This window comes from Ostrea edulis, chromosome 2, assembly GCF_947568905.1.
Source record: "Ostrea edulis chromosome 2, xbOstEdul1.1, whole genome shotgun sequence".
Lineage (NCBI taxonomy): Eukaryota > Metazoa > Mollusca > Bivalvia > Ostreida > Ostreidae > Ostrea > Ostrea edulis.
In genome coordinates, this window is record NC_079165.1 from 62,517,793 (window position 1) to 62,536,794 (window position 19,002).

General features: G+C 33.7%; 1 protein-coding gene across 34 annotated transcripts in view; it reads right to left on the minus strand.

The window, feature by feature from the left end:
- Window positions 1–237: 237 nt before the first annotated feature.
- LOC125678161 (proto-oncogene vav-like) overlaps window positions 238–19,002 on the minus strand; it is a 40,470-nt gene continuing 21,705 nt past the window's right edge. For 10 of the 34 annotated variants that reach the window (XM_056154766.1, XM_056154760.1, XM_056154756.1 and 7 more), the window contains 12 exons: window positions 18,474–18,505; window positions 18,127–18,195; window positions 16,620–16,646; window positions 16,208–16,309; window positions 13,532–13,653; window positions 10,370–10,432; window positions 9,049–9,212; window positions 8,732–8,854; window positions 3,442–3,532; window positions 2,283–2,385; window positions 1,997–2,151; window positions 238–1,838 (listed from right to left, as the gene is read on the minus strand). In XM_056154766.1, coding sequence (XP_056010741.1) covers window positions 1,791–1,838; window positions 1,997–2,151; window positions 2,283–2,385; window positions 3,442–3,532; window positions 8,732–8,854; window positions 9,049–9,212; window positions 10,370–10,432; window positions 13,532–13,653; window positions 16,208–16,309; window positions 16,620–16,646; window positions 18,127–18,195; window positions 18,474–18,505 — 1,099 coding nt within the window. In that variant the 3' untranslated portion in view covers window positions 238–1,790. Of the gene's footprint in view, window positions 1,839–1,996; window positions 2,152–2,282; window positions 2,386–2,945; window positions 3,034–3,441; window positions 3,533–8,731; window positions 8,855–9,048; window positions 9,213–10,185; window positions 10,218–10,369; window positions 10,433–13,531; window positions 13,654–15,258; window positions 15,286–16,207; window positions 16,310–16,619; window positions 16,647–18,126; window positions 18,196–18,473; window positions 18,506–19,002 lie in introns of all 34 variants that reach the window. The other 24 variants (XM_056154779.1, XM_056154776.1, XM_056154768.1 and 21 more) reach the window with 16 other exon arrangements.

Genomic DNA, 19,002 nt, shown 5'->3' on the forward strand with positions numbered 1-19,002 from the left:
CCATCTGACCAAGGCTATTCAGAAAATCACATCTAAATTCAATAACAGGAATTGTTAATTTTATCTGTAATAATAATAGTTATACCATGCCACCCCCTATAATCAGAGGGGGTGTCATATAGACACCTACTTTTATTATTACAGACAAAATTACCATTTCCTGTGGATTCAACGTCAATATTAGCTTCAGTAATTGCAAATCAAAATAATTTCACAAGACTGAATATCAAATACATGTAAAGTTTTTGTACATTTTATTAACTGAGTTCAAGATAAATAGCACTCTTATCAACAAATCATCCTGGCTTATCATAACAAGGGATGAGCTACAGCAATGATGTGGACTTACACACAATGTATTAGGGGGACCTGTAGGCATGGGATGTAATCAAACTTAGTATAATGATTAAGCCATAGAGATACATGATGTCATACAATCTACAATGACCATTTTAATCAGATTGAACAAAAGCTAAGATGTATGCCTAATATTACAAATTAATAACAAGCTTTATTCATGGATTATTCATATCAAAGAATATCACCTGGAGATTTCTATAGATAAAGGCAAGATCTGCGAAATAACAGAATATTCCTCGTCACATCAATTACTCACAGTCACAATGCTAATTTGATTATATTTTCATAAATAATGTAGTTTTGTGTTATCAAGAAGCTTGCTTAAGCTGAAGTTGCACATTTCGTAGTGACAAATTTTAAAAATGAACTGATTTATATTTAGAGAAGCTGCACTACGATGTTGTGTGTACCTTAATGTCATGCTTTTGGCCTGGTTATTGAAATGATCATACTACGTTATACATTCCAATTTCAACCAAGTGAAAGTGAAATACATGTAGTATAAATCATATTTACATATATGAAATAAAGGTAGATAAATACTACGTGGTTTGGGCCCTACTTATAATACATAGGGGTAACATAAAATTCATAAATTTCCATATCTGATTCAATATTTTCTTGAAGAGAAAACAAAACTTGGTAATATGTATACATGTTATGCAAACTTAAATAAGACCCTATCCTCTGTTAGAAAAAATGCATACTTAGTCCAGTTTATATACCTTTAATTACATCAGTTAATGCATTAAATGAAATTTGTTCCAAATTATATTTCTTATATATTACATTTGATTATTCAAAAATTTCAACTGTAATTTAAATTTTTACATGTGTCATATCTTCATGAAAACCAATATCAAAGTGTGAAAAAAAAATTGCGGAGTGAATTAAAGATTTACCTGAAAACACTGAAAAGCAATACTAGTAGCATAAGTACCAGAAGGAAGATGGAATGATGTGGAACAAGGTTATAATTCATATATACTGCTACATAGGATGTATTATGCTGCATGTCAATAACAATACTGTCAGTGTGGTGATGGTTCATTAACAGTGTTAATCAATTGCTATAAATATCACAGAGTACAGGAGACATCCCCAACAGAGACATCGCATTTACATCCAAGTCAATGTGTCAATCTACAATCAAATGAGAATGGCACAGTTTGCAACAAAAAATAATGCAAGTAGTTGTGGATACGCAGGGTGTAACAAAAGTTAGTTCTCAGGCAGCTCTACTTGGGAAGCTGGTCAATGGGCACAACAAATCGTGTGGAGCAGAAAACTTCCAGTAGTATCAGACTCGCGTTTGCTGTATATGGAAAAAGTTTCCTAATGGTCGATTTTCCTTGGTCACATGGTTAACAAAAATAGCAACACAATGGTGATTGGGGATCTTGCATATGATGATTAGCATTCACTGATTATCAATCGTCATCCATTTCTCTTACATATGCTAAGGGGAAATAACCATTCTGGAAAAGAGAAGATGCTAAAGATGTGTATCAATTACAAATAATTTATATCAAAATTAATATTTAAAATATTCATAGAAATCACTCAATATTAAAAACTAATTGTATCCACTTATTATATGAAATCCATAAAGTTACCTAAGCTAAAGTTAACAAACCTTTCCTGTGACGCAGTGCTCTCCCTTCCACCAGCCCTTGTCACTTCCAGTCTTGCTGAGAATGGCCACTTTGTCACCTCGACATAAGGACAGCTGAGATGTGGCTGTGGCTGCATAATCATACACTGCTTCTGCATAGCCCAGAATTCGCGAATCTGTAGACACACCAAATAATGTGCTAAGTACTAAGTCGACCACTGTTTAAATGTGATATTGTCAATGAACATCAACTGAATTTCAAAGTAATAAATATGTTTTTGTTTTACTGCCATATTTCTAAACTTACTAGCACCTCCCCCAGCCTGGGATTTGAAAGGAAACTTTAGAGTAGTGTCAACTCCTGGAAAACTGTCTGCCAATGAGTTGTCTTGATAAAATTCCACTAATTCCTGTAAAACCAAAATCGTAGCTCATTACACCAAGACTTATACTTTTATGACACACGCTGCAAGATGGTGATTTAAATGTTTCGTGAAATTATTTGTATTGATCAATTTGTTTGTCTAGCATCGAAGCTCAGTGGATAAAGTGTCGGGTCACTGACCCACAGATCCCGTTGTTCAAATCTGCCGGAGTCTTTTGTTCATATTCATTGAAATAATTTTTTAAAAATCAAATTCTTTTTATCCAACTTACATATTTTCTGCTTTTTTTGGCATATGTACTTTTTACATATCTTTCAGAATGAAATTATTTTGTACTGATTTGAGAAGAATGCTGTTTTAAAGTGGCTTACTGCAGTAGTAAGCCACTTTAAAACAGCATTTCTTTTAAATACATAGGATTCTCTTGCCAATAATCATATGCACAATCAAAACCCCAAATGTTGACTTCTTCTTTATACAAGATAAAGGAGTACAAAAATTACAACAGCTCAGTGATCAACCACAGCTACAACTCTTCCGTATGGTACACTTAATCTACATGTGCCTTTTCCTATATGGCTCACCTTCACTGTTTTGAAGTTCTTGTCCATACTTAATCTAAAGAATCCTTCTTCATCCTTGCGAACTTTAATATGCTGTACAGAGTTATTTCTAAAAATCAAATTAATGACAAATTATAACAAACTTTTACCTGATTTTATCTGGGATTCTCAAGAGTCGGCATGCAGTCATATGACAAGAGACTAGCTGCAACTGGTTTCAACAGGATTCATGCTTCTCAGTATACTTGTACTTACATTTCTAGCAGCAGACATCCATGATGTGGTTACTAAATATAGTACCATTCAAACTGAGGAAACCCGGATTTTACATCCCCCCCCCCCCCCCCCCCCCCCCCCCCCCCGTGCACCAATCTCATGCAGAGAATTTTATCAAACACAATGAAAGGTTTCAAGACAATTGTGTTGCAGGTATAGGGGTGTCCTCAGTTTCATGACTGACTTGTCTTAAGAACTAAGATGGCTATGAGGACAGCCTTGAGCAAGCTAGAATACTCACAGGAAGAGAAGAAAAGAATTTAGTATCGGCTAAATAAAACAAGCCTTCAGTATTCTTCTCCACTCGGATGTGGCGAACCTGGTTATCATACCTACAATATACAGGGACATGCACAAGTTGTACAAATGGATGATGTCTCATGCAAGATTCAGAGCTGTACATAAAACGAATATGACAATCATGCATAATCATACTGATATCCAATGGAATGGTTTTGTATAGGTACTATCAATGCTTATATACATTCTGTGTTAAAATCTACATCTCAATACATTTTCCAAAGGGATTTTTAAGTTTTCTATGCTAATGCCTTAAATAAGGTCTCATATGATTTTCATAAATATATGTTGATAGACAATAAGATATATGTTCATAGATAATAAGAGCATCCATCAGCATTGTGGGTGCTATTCATTTATAATGATTTCAAACAGATAATCAGATTTATTATCATCATGATTTTTTTGCTTTTCAAAAATAATACATTTTTAACAAGAGTACTGCAAATGGTACAATATACGCCCGTTGAACAGTGAAATTCAACCTAGAAGCATATTATGCACTCTGAATTCATACAACACACATTCTGGATAGGAGAGCCTTAAAGTGGGTCATGGTGTACCAATCCATCTGACATGTTTTCTCTGAGAGGGATGTTGTGACAAAATTTCAGAGCAATACTTGTGACCATACCGAAAAAAAAATCTGGAAAACTGTTTGACATACTTTTACCCATAAATGTAGGTCATAGTGCACCAATTCTGCTGAAATGCTAACTGCAGTTTTATTCCTCTGTGAGGAAGCCTTTGACTAAACGTCAGGGCAATATCTGTATTCGTAATGAAAAAAAAGTCCGGAAAACTGTTTAACCTATTTTAAGCCCAAAAGTAGGTCAAGGATGGACCAATCCAGCTGGAATGCACACTGAACTTGTATTCCTTCAAGAGGAAGCCTCTGACTAAATTTCAGCGCAATATCTATATTCATAATGAAAAAAAGCCCGGAAAACTGTTGGACTTATTTTTAGCCCAAAAGTAGGTCAAGGACATACCAATCCTGCCGAAATGCAATTGAACTTGTATTCCTTCAAGAGGAAGCCTGTGACTATATTTCAGGGCAATATCTGTATCCATAATGAAAAAAGCCCGAAAAATTGTTTGACCTATTTTTAGCCCAAAAGTAGGTCAAGGATGCACCAATCCAGCTGAAATGCAATCTGAACTTGTATTCCTCCAAGAGGAAACCTGTGACTAAATTTCAGGGCAATATATGTACCCATAATGAAAAGAAGTCCGGAAAACTGTTTGACCTACTTATAGTACTGATGTAGATTACGGATGGAAGGGCCTATCCAGCTGAAATGCATTCTGAACTTGTATTACTCTGAGAGGAAGCTTATGTGTAAATTTCAAGGGCAATATCTGTATCTGTAATGAAAAAAAGTCTGGAAAACTGTTTGACCTACTTATAGCCCTAAAGTAGGTCAAGGGCGGACCAATCCAGCTGAAATGCAAACTCACTCTTAACACTTCTTGAGGAAGAAATTGTGACCAAATTTCAAAGTCGTAAATGCATCAGTTACAGAAAAAAGTCTGGAAAACATGACCTTGGATGGACGGACAGCCAGCCAGCCAGCCAGACGCACGGACAGCGCTATAACATAATACGTCCCATCTAATGACGGGCGTATAAAAATTACAAAATACAATTTTAACAACTAAATAATACTTCTCTTTAATTTTTATATTGTTGCTAGTTATTACAATAGGAAAACTGCAGAAAACAATCCTAGATGAAAATTTTGGGAATTTTACATACAATATGCTAATGTACACAAACATAATCAAACTAAAGTGTCACCAAAAAATAGCCCACAGGCCTCAACAGTTACCTGAGTACCATTGCCCATACATAGACCTGTCAGGAAGTCTAATATTTGCATTTAAGCCTTTAATATGCTGGGGTTTTTTGTGCACAGCTTTATATTTCTATATAATGCATACAATTCCCTTTCAATTACAATAGAAGGAAAGATGAAGTTTGAAGCATTTAATCAGCCCTTATTCATTTGCCTCCCCCCCCCCCCCCCCCCCCCCCATGAATTATATCTGAAATTTTGGTGAACAGCTGTATCCTTTTTCCTCTAAATGTGCATTTATCTTTCATTGAACATCAGAAGAACAAAGACAATTTCTTAAGCATGACTAGTATATACTCTATAACAGTATTAAGGTAGCTCATTACACAAAATTTTTATTCAATGGCTCGTTAAAAAACCTCTTATGAAGTATGATTTCACCATCAAAAAAGTGATACAAGCTCTTAAGTATTTTATACGAATTTTTTGTGATTTATCCCTGAATGATAAAAAAGGTGTTTTTTTTGTAAATAAGATATTCTAGAGTCCAAATTTCACTGTGATTTGATGCATAATATGAATATCTAAGAAAACATGCCTAAAGGACTCTGATAAATATTCTAATTTTTTAAATAAAAAAAAATATTTCTGAAAATTGAAAACATTAATTTGCTAATATTTTTTAAATCTATGGATAAAATCTTCACAAAACATGTCAGTTAGAAAAAAGATATATCAGAGAAATATATTTCAAAAAGAAATTGAAATGAAATGGTCAAAATTCAGAAATATTACGAAATAATCATAGAGAACATTGTATAAATCAGAAAACTACATTCCCTTGATGTAAAAGGGTTTACAAATTAAATGACTTTATAAAGGAAACTAATTTCTTGATGAACAGTGCATACAGTATTAGCAACAATATGATTATTTTTTTATATCCGGATCGGTACTTTTTTCTCCAGTTTGAATATAGTGATTATATCTAGAATTTGGTCAATTTGTTTCAATTTATTTTTATAATATATTTTCTTCTTTTTTCTAAAAAATTAGAACATTTATATCTGAATCTTTTAGGCATGTTTTATTAGATATTCATATCATACACCAAATCACAGCGAAATTTGGACTCAAGAATCTCTTATTTGAAAACAAAACACTTTTATATCATTCCATGAAATATCACAAAAAATTAATATAAAATAATTGAGAGCTTGTATCCACTCTTTCAATGGTGAAATCATACTTCATAAGAGGTGTTGTAACGAGCCATTAAATAAAATTTTAGTGTAATGAGCTACCTTAAATACTTCCAGTATAAAAATGTGTAAATCTTCATTCTCTTATTTCAATTTCATTTATAATTAATGCAAACAACATGCTTTGCTTACAGTTTATTGCTACAAACCTACAAAGGACAGTAAAGTAAAATAGATTTTCTAAATTAGAACACATATTTACTCGTACTATAATATGGCCAAGTGGATATCATAACCATGCATTCAGTTTATCTTCCAATGCTGTGGAAGTAAAGAAAAGGATTTTTTCTAAAATTTAATGCATTTTCACTGTATATGGCCATAATGGCCCAACCCTAGGGTCTAAACCTTTAACCCTGGTGCCAGGATTTTCACAACTTAGGTAGAAGGCCTCCTGGACATCATAACTATGGATTTAGTTTTTTTCCCCACACATATGTGGAAGGAGAAATTTTAAAAGATTTAAGACATCTCTATATATAACAATATTGGCCCCACCCTAGGGCTTAAATCCCTGATCCATAGGTCATGAATTTCAGGTAGAAAGCTTCATGGACATCATAACCATGCATTTAGTTTTTCTCACACATGTCTGAGAGTAGAGAAGAAGATATTTCTAAAATTTAATGCATTTTCATCAGACAGCCATATTGGCCCCACTATAGGGCTTAAATCCCTAACCCAGGAGTCATGATTTTCATATAAATTTACGTAGAGAGCTTTATGGACATCATAACCATTCCTCTAGGTTTTTTTCACACATGTCTGAGAGTAAAGGTTTTCTAAGATTCAATATATCTTTACTATATGGCCATATTGGCCCCACCCAACAGACTGAACCCCTGGTCAAGTGGTCATGAATTTCATAATTTTGGTAAAGGGTTTGATGGACATCATAACCATGCATTTGGTTTTTCTCCCACAAGTAGAGAAGAAGATTTTTGAAAATTTGGCATTTTTTTTTTGCAGTTTTGGTCCCAATTATGAGGCCCTGGGGAAGCCAAGATCATAAATTTCACAATTTACATTCCTTTTATCCTAAAGAAGCTTCACACCAAAAATGGTAACAATTGGCCTTGTAGTTTTCAAAAAGAAATTAAAAGTGTAAAATTGTTAACAGTCGACGCACAACAACGGACGAAGACCAACAACAATAGGTCACCCGAGTGACTCAAGTGACCAAATAAACATGTAAACAACCAACCACTCAGAAATGATGACAATTTTAACTTCTCACAAAATGAATATAAAATATAACAGCAAATTCACTGCATGTGTAAAGAAAAATGAAAATTCATTTAAACTAAACTGAAGTTGAATTTTGCAAAAATTTACCGTCTACAATCTCCATCACTATAAAGAATCAGTAGCTATTTCTTCTTATCATTGTTGTAAGAATTCAAAGTAACATGTTATTCCTGAAAGCCTTTTTATCATCCTTGTGATTTAATCTTTTATTTTGAAGGAAGCTACCTGACAGCTAATACTGTATGCATACTGATATTGGTGAATTTAAAATTATTCCTTGATCACTGTAAACACGTGCTAAATTTCACATGTAACAAATATGTCACAATAGCTGACATGTCACAAACGTGAGTCAACTGCTGTAAACAAAGTGTGGAAATGTACTAGTCCACCTGCAAGCACCTGTTTTAAGTATAACCAAGGAAAAGATGCATTGTTTATCAAATTAATCAGCTATTGTGACATATTTGTCAGCTGTCAAATTCAGTGAGTCACAGGTTAAGAGCTATCACAGTGGTCCAGGAATTATTCTATAATTTGATGACCTACTATTGTAAATATGCAAATTTGATGACCTATCATTGTAAATATGCTAATTTGATGCCCTACTGTTGTAAATACATGTATGCTAATTTGATAACCTACTGTTGTAAATATGCTAATTTAATGACCTACTGTTGTAAATATGCTAATTTAATGACTTCCTGTTGTAAATATGCTAATTTAATGACTTCCTGTTGTAAATATGCTAATCTGGGATAGAAATCTACAACACAACATAACAAGAGTGCTAATTCCTGATTCCTCCTAATCCATTACCTATATGAAATAATACAACACTAGGAGTACCTAGTCATGGTTATCCCTAATCCATTACCTAGATATTTGATTAGCAAATAAAAAAATAAAAAAAGGTGTTTACCGAATACTCAGAGAGAGCTCGCCCTTCCTTCCTGGATTTTCACTGACCCGTATTAAGAATGTTCCATTTGGCATGTTTGTGAGCCTGCGATTGGCGGTGTCCCTATCCATTGGACCAACAAACCTAAACACATTGATTCACATGCATCTTTATCAGCTATTTATACACAATTTCTGTAATGCAAATCAAAATCAATTTTATTCTATTTTTCAAATATCAAACATGAGAATTATATCTTTGATTGAAATATAGTCATTCAAAAACATTCTTGCATAATTTCTTCACACTTCACGAGAAACTCCATGCTGAAGACATACCATTTATACCCTTTGAGGTGACTGGACGTTCCATCACTATCCATATTGACATATGATATATTGTTAGCAGGAGAGTGAGGGCGGGGAGGAGATACAATACATGGTGTTCCATTCTCATTTTTAGGCTTAATTTTCACATCCAAATATGAGGGTTTTCTTCGGATCTGATCACAACAAAAAGCCCATTACATACATTAAAGACATACATGTACATTATATAATAGCCCATGAATAAACACTATACACAGTCAGTCTTTGATTAAAACAGTTAACAGTAGCACAAATACAAGTGTGTGTGTTGGTATGCTAGTTTTTTTTCTAGTTTTCTCTATTTCCATAATACATTAGGATTTCATTTGCCAACTATGTCAATGGTTCATAATGCTTACCTGAGTAATCTGCTATTTTACCTCAGATTATGAATTTCAATTTGGTTTTTTCTATGAATGAATTCTTTAAATGGGTTATAAGTTGAATATTTGTGCTACGATAGGTAATTTAGTAAGAATTTACACTACAGAGACAATTCATAACCAACTTAGCCAATAACAAGCCAAATCTCTCATCTCAAATTATGGTCATTGCAAAATATGGCTATACCTTCTCAGAACCATTAGAGAATCATTTGTGGTATATTTGGTGATTATTTATACAGCTATTTTGGAAAAGAATTGGATTTTTATCTTAGTCAAACTGATGTCATGGTGGCCATTCTGGAATTTTATTCACTCTAAACATATTATCTAGGACCACAAGAAATCTAGTAACTTGGCTTGCAGCCATTCTAGAGAAGTTGAAAGTCTGTGTCACATAGAGGATAGACTGACAAAGTTTCCATCAGATATGCTCATTAGAGCAAATACATATATAGCTCAACTGAACCAATGGTTTATAATATGGGTTAATACAACACTGATCTGATACCAATAAATTGGTGTGTGTTCTGAATGATGCTGAAGGGAAGTTTGGGTGACACATAATAATTCTTGCCATGACAAATGAGGTTATAACACATGGATTGTGTAGTTGGGATATTTTCAAGCTTAACTTGTCTATAACTACACACATTTCACATGCTGAATAAAGGCAAATATGACTTCAGCTTCATGCTTCATCAAATCTGATTGAAAAACCTACCATACTGCATTACCCTCATATGTTTTATTTTTCTGTTTTAAATATAAATTCAACAAGAGTATTTTGGTTCATTTAATAGTGAACGTGACAGCATGAAATTTTCAAAGACACTTCAGAGAAAATGCATCACCAGATTTACTTTAATACTCAATTTCAGTAAACAATATTTACGAGGGTTACTTACCCTCTGAGTTTCCTCTTGCACTAGTTGTGAGGGGAACCACCCCTCCTCTCCATTTAGCTGTCCCTACAATGCACACAATGTCTTATTAATCAATATCACCCTACACACCTGACCAAATATTATTGCAGCAAAGTGGATCATTGATCTTGACATATGGCCTTAAACTTTCATCTGACTATGGCCTTCCAGGCCTGAATTTCTCATTTAAAAAAAAACTTAGATTGAAACTTGGACTAAAGTCCGAGATCTTACTCAAATAAAACATCATTAAAACTTAAGTTTGAGATTTTTTTTTTTTTTTTTAAAAATCCAAACCTATTTTCCAAAAATAGAACCTTCAAAATGTATAATCAAAAGTTAAAATCAGAGTTAAAGTTGCAGGTATACAGATAAATGAACTCAATTGGTCTAACTATCATACACATTTGATAATTTAAAATTCTTTTATATGTAAGTTTTATCACATCACAGCAAAATGCAATTTTCTATTCGAGTTCTAAAATGGCAAATGATTTTTTCAAAATAGTTTTTAAAGAGGTCTTATTGCTCATTATAGGTATTTGTGCAAACAGCTTGCCTGTCTGATGTCTAGGAGTAAAAATTGTCTAAAATATACTGCAATTTTTATTACAGGTTCAATGAAACCCTACCCCAAGACCTGAGCCCAGGGGTAAAATTTTTTACATTGCTTATTATAATTATACAAACAATTTGTCTGCTTGATGTCCAGCAGTAAAGAAGATTTTCTATTGCATTTTCAATACATGATGTACATGACCAATCTAGTTCCATCCCGGTACCTGAACCTGGGGTCATGAATTCCACAATATTGTGGAATTTCACAACATGCATTTTCAATATAATACAAACTTTGCCCCACCCTAGGGCCTAAACTCTGAACAGAGGTCATGAATTTCACAGTTTTGGAGAGGGTTCAATGCTCATAATCATACAAATAGTTTTCTTCCTTGATGCCCAGAAGTAAAGAAGAAATTTTCTAAGATATAATGCAATTCCAACAACATTTGCTTATAATAAGAACAAACATAAAATTCTCCCATAAAGGTAAGAGACATTTAAATTTTCTATGATGTTCTAAAGTTGAAATATATTACCCTTTCCTATATAACTATATGAATTTCCGCCACTGTTTTGGAATTAAATTAAATTGTATTCATTTTACTTATAAAAACATAAATTTAGTTTTCATTTTCATCATTTTTGAAAAATGTTTGTACCAAACTAGGCCAAAAAATATATATCAACTCAACTTAGCTCTACCCTGGGGCATGAACCTTCCACCCAGGGGTCATGCCTTTCTTAATTTTGGTAAAAGACCAATTGCTTATTTTAATTATGCTAATAATGTTTGATGTTCTGGAGTAAGGAAGATCTTTTAAAATGACATTGATTTTGATGGCCACACACTCAGGTCCCAGGGTGGCAAGGTTCATGAAATTCATAATTTCTGTTGCTCTTCACCTATAGATTGGCTGAAATTTCAAGACTGCAAGAATTTCACACATTTCAGCAGAGGACTTAATGTACATTACGATAATGCATGCAATTTATCTCACATCAATAAAGGGATATTAGAGAGAATTCCATACACTTTACTATATGCATGTACTATTATCATATTGGCCCTGCCCTAGAGCCTGACCCTGACTGAGGGGCAATGAATTTTACAATTTAAGGTAGAGGTTTTTTTTAAATACATCATAATGAAGCATTCAGATGATGGACCCTTTTCTGGTTCTCCTAAATATTTATTTTACTTTCATCTAATGTCAGTAAAATTATAAAAGAAGTTTATAAAATGTAATGGACATTAACTGTATATGACCATACTGACCCTGCCCTGGATGTAGAACCTCTGACCCTGGGGTTGTGAAATTCACAATTTTGGTACACCCCTTTCTGCTTTTCCTTAGTTACTATGCATTTAGTTTTTCTATAAGATCAAAATGAAAGAAGTCTTTCAAATGATAAAGACAATAATCGCAATGATATTTATGGCCCCAACCTGGATCCAAAACCAATCTCTATGATCATGAAATTTACAATTTTGGTAAAGAACGTCGTGATCCTTCTGAATATACATTTAGTTTCAATTTAGTATCAATAGCATTAATGATGTTAATTAAATGCTTTACAAATAAACACTTCCTGCTCTATGTGACTAATAGTATGCATTTAGTTTTTCCTACAGATGTGTGCTTGTCTAAACACGATTTTTGAAAATTGGTCAATTTTTGTCATGCTCTTAAGGTCCAAGGGTTGCAAGAGTCCTGGATTTTACAATTTATGTCCTCCTTGTTCCAAAGATGCTGCATACCAAATTAAAAAAAAAAGAATGGTAGTTATCAAATGGAAGTTTAAAAATTTCAATTATTAACAGTCACATTTAATCACTATAACCATCCCCCTCCCCCCAAAAAAAACCCCACCCTATCCTTGTGATTATGGAATCTACAATTTTGGTAAAGGACTACCTGCTCCTTCTAAATATCCATTTACTTTCAATTCAGTATAAATAGCATTAAAGAAGATGTTATTCAGATTAAATGTTTTACAAATAAACACAATCTACATGCACCAAGTTTGGCCCTGCCCTGGAGTCAGAACCTCTATACTGCAGATCACTACAATTTGGTACAACCTTCCTGCTCTACATCACTATGCATTTAGTTTTTCTTACAGATCTCTGGTTGTGGAGAAGATTTATGAAAAATAGGTCAATTGTTGGCAGATTTTCCTCTGCTGCTAAGGCCCCTTTAAGTGCAGGAGTCATGAAATTTACAACTTATGTCCCCCTTGTCACAAAGATGCATCATACCAAATTTGAAAAGAATTCAATTGGAATGGTAGTTATCGAGAAGTTAAAATGTTTTAAATTGTTCCATATGACATCTTGACAATATGCAAATCTATGAATGGCAATGAAGCATTGTACAAAGTTTCAAGTCTATTGGATAAGCCATACAGGAGGAGACACTTTTAAAAGACTTTGTGACAGACAGATGGACAGACTGACAGAAAGTACAAAAACAAAATGTTTCCCCCTTGAAGTGGGAAGACATAACTAAATATTCCTCAGCATGTTTTTTTAATCTTTTATTCCAAAGTCCTTATTTCAATGTCTGTAAATGAGCCTCTTACTTTCCACCACTGAGCATCATTGTTCAGAAGTTTTATCACATCATCTTTCCGAAAGCACAGTGGGGGCCTTCCAGCTCCTGGGTTAGGATTACCATTGTAGTCGCAGAGTGCTCGGACCTGTCCTATAAAGTCAGATAAAAAATTCATACTACACAGTAAAAGTAAACATACAAATATAAATCAATTTCTAATAAAATGTTTACGTTCAATTTCTAAAATTTTACAGAGAAATGTAATGTATACACACTTCCACATCTCATAAATCAGGGAATACTCAACACATTGAATTCAATTTCAAAAACAAATTAGGTAAAGTTAAAATAAATAACCATGCTTCCCTGCCAGAGTTCACTAGTCCATTCAAATTGGTTTAATAATCCAAAAATAACAGCAGGTTAATGACAGCGTATTATAACAATCAATAAACACATTAAAGGGAAAAGACGAAAGATGACAGGAAAATGGCAAGTATGATGAATGCAGAAAGTATGCAATACTCCTAAAATTTGTTTATAATGCAACTGCAATAAACAATGTATATATATAAAGAAAGAGGTGGGTTCACAAATTCCATAATTTGGCCTTGTTAATTTATAATTTATGAAATGTCAGGTTGTGTTGAATTTTCCACATTCTTGTACAGATGAAGATGAAATTTTAATCTATCCACAGACCACAGACACCAAACATTTTACCAGTTACAACAGCTAATATCTACATGTATATCGCCCTAGTCCACTATCAAAGTCTAAACTGATTATCAATCATTCATTCATGCTCTACAAATATGTATAAAAAAAAAAAAAAAAAAAAAAAATTAAAGATGGTGTATTTCCATCAATTTCAAGATTATGGAGTGACATAGAATTGGAAAATGTCAAAGAAATTCTAATTTGCCCATATCTGATAACGGTGACATGGGCAAAAAATAAAACAGGTTAAATTTACCCTGCATGCAATAATATAATCACACACAGATTGGCATCATGAATCCATGTACATGTAGTAATATAAAAGATCCGTTAACAACTTTTAAAATTTACAGGGCCAAATTACTCCTTTTCATGAACCTTCCTCTTTAAAACACATTTACATGTAGGAGGGAAGTGTAAACATGGAACGTGGAGCTTAAAATTCAAATAATGAGATGTGCTGAAAAGATGTGCCATAAAGCAAGTGTGAATGTCATAAATATGAAATCTTCATAATTCATGTGCTTTATAAAGCAAAAAAGGAAATCTTTGATGGAACAAAAAATACCATTACCTAGCATCATAAAGATTAACAACTACTGCAGAAAACTGAGGTCTGAACACAGTCTTCATGCAGTTCTATAATTTATCAAATACAAGTTAATATGCTTGTATAACCGTTTAATCATGCAGGGAAGTGATGTTATCATGAACATCTTAGTGATCTGACCACCATAAAATTTTAAGAATACAAGTTCTCACCATACGTGGCTAAACAGCATACACATAAATGGATTTTAAAAGTCAAAAGAATTTTCTTCCTTTGACTCACCAGAAATACAGTAGTTCTAATAAAGTAAAATTTATCTGGTATTTTACTGGTATTTATTTACACCAAAAACACAAGAAGGGATGTCCCTCTGGTGGTAGCAGAGAATAAAACCAGCCAGACTTGGACACAAATTGTGTATCTTATATTTGGAGAAAGCTACATTCCACTGGTAATATACAGGATAGACAAGTGGAGTCACTTACTGTGCTGTATTTGTGTGGGTGATCTCCCTAAAAAGTGTAATGAAGCAAAAAAATGATAAAAATGATAATGATCAAATGAAAAAAAAAATGTCATAGTTGGAGCAAATTGTGGTTAATAATAACTCGTACAGCTTGCTGCTATTAAGAACAAACTTTTCACCAATTACAAAACACCTCATTATATTTCATTAAATTTAAAAATAATCTTGTTTGACTAGACATTATCTTTATCTACAAATTCATTTTCATGGAGTCCAATTTTCATGGCTTGGGAAAAAACAGGTTTTGATTTCAGTTGGAGAGCAGTCATTCTTTAGGATTGTTTATTTTAATTTCTTCTTTTTGTGTGTGTGGATGATTTGAATTCGTAGATAGGTCCATACAACACGAACAATGAAAATTAGACTCCCATAAAAATATTTCATTTTACAGACTGATCATACATTTATCTAGAATTTTCTTTTTAATTTTTCAATAGAAAAAAACTTGAATGGCTTTGATACACACACAAAAAAAGAAGCATGACTGTACATGTATATTGTGGGGTGGATTCATGATAATAAAGGGCAGGCTATTCTTTGTGTCATGCAGTACAATCAACAGAAACAAGCATTTCCTCATGATTTACAAACAATACATAACAACATCTGTTATAGATGCATCAGACATGCTTCATGTACACACAATGAATTGAACATATTTTATTGTCATGATATTACAGACAAAAGGATTGGGCACAAGTTCTTGAAACTTAGAGTGTCCTTTCCTAAGACATACAATAAGCAGAGACACATTCCCTACAGAATATATGTGAATATTTACTCTGTAGGAAGTCTATTCATCAGTAAATACCCTGAACAGAGACCAATGAGGAGGAATCTGTGAGAGCTAAAAAGTGAATGCATCCATGTCATGCAAATGCCTTGCACTAGATCGTAAAATAACTTACGTTCATAAATAATTCTAGTAGTTCTCCTACTCTCAAAGCGTGATTTTGTGCCACTACCCCCAAAAGATAGCGATCTATGATGGTCAATAATCCTTACTGTTTCTGCACAAACCAAGCATAACGAGTTTTCATGCACAGAAGACTACATATACATGTATGATACAACATTTAATATGAGATCAATATTGTACTTTGCATACACATTTCTTTCTTCAAAATGCACATAATGTATGGAGTGTTTATATGAAAAGGCAATGTATGTGATATTTATATTTGAAATCAGACTAAACTCATTGCGCCTGTATTTCTATGGATATGCAATAGGACCTAAAGTACTGTTGTATAGCATGCTACAAGTGAAGGTAAAGTGGACAACACAGATGGCTGACATCAACCTTGGTGAACAGCTTACCTATAGCTCTGGCTGGAATGGGCGGAACTGAAAAATAAATGTGCATGTTCCACAATATACACATCATCATCACACAAAATCTCCCCCATTTTCCATCACCAAGCTCGGTACCCAGCCAAGAAACAATGAGCTCACAAACAACTGAGGTTTCAGGTTAAAGATTTTTGTTTGTTTGTTGTAAATTATAAGGGCTGTTCCAGAAATGATCAAATGGGGGGGTCGGGCGGCAAACGATATTTTTTTGTATGGGTGGTCGTATTTTTTCATATTTTAATTGGTCCGTGGTTGGACTGTTAAAAAAATATTTATTATGGGTAGTGGGTAGTTTCTATTGTTTTATTTTGTGCCATGTGGGTGTTGAGTTTTCAGAATATTTTTATTGTCGCTCTTGTCGTGTTGGTTCCAAAACGTCGGAGGGAAAATTGAAAACGTGCTTTCGAAATGCTGCTTTTCGAAAGTGCTTTCGAAATGCTGCTTTTCGAAATCGGAAGTAACATAGAACTTTTCGAGTTGTCGCTCTTTGCAGCGCATAACTTTCCATAACGGCACTCTTCAAATTCGAGGCGCGTTTAGTAGGGTCCCTTTGGACGTGATGGCGGCGAACTCTGTTCTGTAGATTATTACAGTTTACAGTGCATCGATTTTGGGAATATTTTGAAACCAATAGGTATTCCGTTTTCTAATAAAAATAGGCAAACCTTAGTTGATTTATACGAGGGTACCGATGCGTTATATTTATCAGTCGGTGTGATGGTGATATAGAGGCCTCCGGGCGCGGGCTCCATTAGAAGACGAACGATTCGTAGAAAAACATATCCATACCCATTTCATGATAATAGCATCGTTTGGACTCCCAATCTTTCCAACATTCCCGCCATAGATGCCTTTGATTGTTGATGTGACATCGTTTCTTCAGAACTACTGTGATACAATGTCGCACAGGCATTACTGCGTCATTGACTAGAATGTTTGTCCCGAAAACCTCGCGAGATTTGTACCGTTTTCATTTTTAAAAATATTTTTGTTGTGGGTCTGGTTAGTTTTTTTTTTTTTTAGATGGGTCATTGTAAAATGAGTTTATTAATTTGATGGGTCATGGGGTAATTTTTTATTTTTTTTTATGGGTGCTTGGTATATACAAAAGGTGCCTCCCGACCCCCCCATGTATTTATTTCTGGAATAGCCCTAAGCACATTCATAGAGTTTGTGAATTAGTGACAGATGGACATATCATTAATGCTTCACAGACTGCTTTTTAATCCACTACATTAATTTAGATGCAGTATCGTTGAAAACTCCCAAATTCTTTACAAGTTACAAAACATCAAGAATTCCAAAATGCACATGTATGTTATGTGTTAAGTTTTAAAGGTAAACATTACATGCTGAAACCTGACTTTGAAAGATAAATGGTCAGGTGCATACTACCACAATTTTGTGACTTAGACAAGGTCAAGATTGAACTCCCTTTGGCACACCTGTCACTGGAAGGTAGTAGTAGCCTTACCTCTACTGTTGCCTGCATTTGGAGGCTTGCCGATGCATTCCTTATGAACAGAAATGTCACTTCCCGGGTCTGGAAATACGGAAAGCAAAAATTAGCGGAAATTGACAACTACACGTGTACATTACCTCTAGGGTGTTGTAGAACAACTTAAAATCCTAGAGACATTCTAAATATCTGTTACAAAGACGTCCTAATAAAATACCAAGAGCTGCCTACTAAAGTATATAATCTGCATCATGTTATGTAAGCAAAATCTAAATATACTCTGCACATATAAAAACCCACATTTAATGTCCATCACTTTGCAAGAAAATAACAACAACAAAATCAGATTCCAACAAACTTACCTGTACACTTGTAACCCTGGAAAAACACACCCCTGAAAATTTAATAAAATACCAGCACATTAATAACCCATCATGAATACGGACCACCCCCTCCCCCTCCCATTTAAAAGCTGTAAGTGTACAATGTTTTGATCTGGAATTTTATTCTTTACAGACTGTTGTAATCATTACTTTCATACTCTCATACATACAAATGTAAAAATGTAATACACAAGAAATTTCTCCATGTGAGTTATATTTTTCTGTCTTATACTGTAAAGATGTCAATCATTATGACATCCTATATTTTCTACGATTTACCATTACATGGTGAAAAAGTATCTAATGCTTTCTTCAAATTTCGATTTGATATACCGGATAGCTTTTTGGGATACACCATTGGGTTTAAACCATTTTTGAGCATGCTCTTTCTGACTCTCTATCTAGTTTATGCATTGAAGTTCAAATAAGGATTTTAATAATTCTGAATATTCTGAAAGCTGAATTAATTCACAAGATTAATTAATCAAATAATAATTGTGGATAAAAT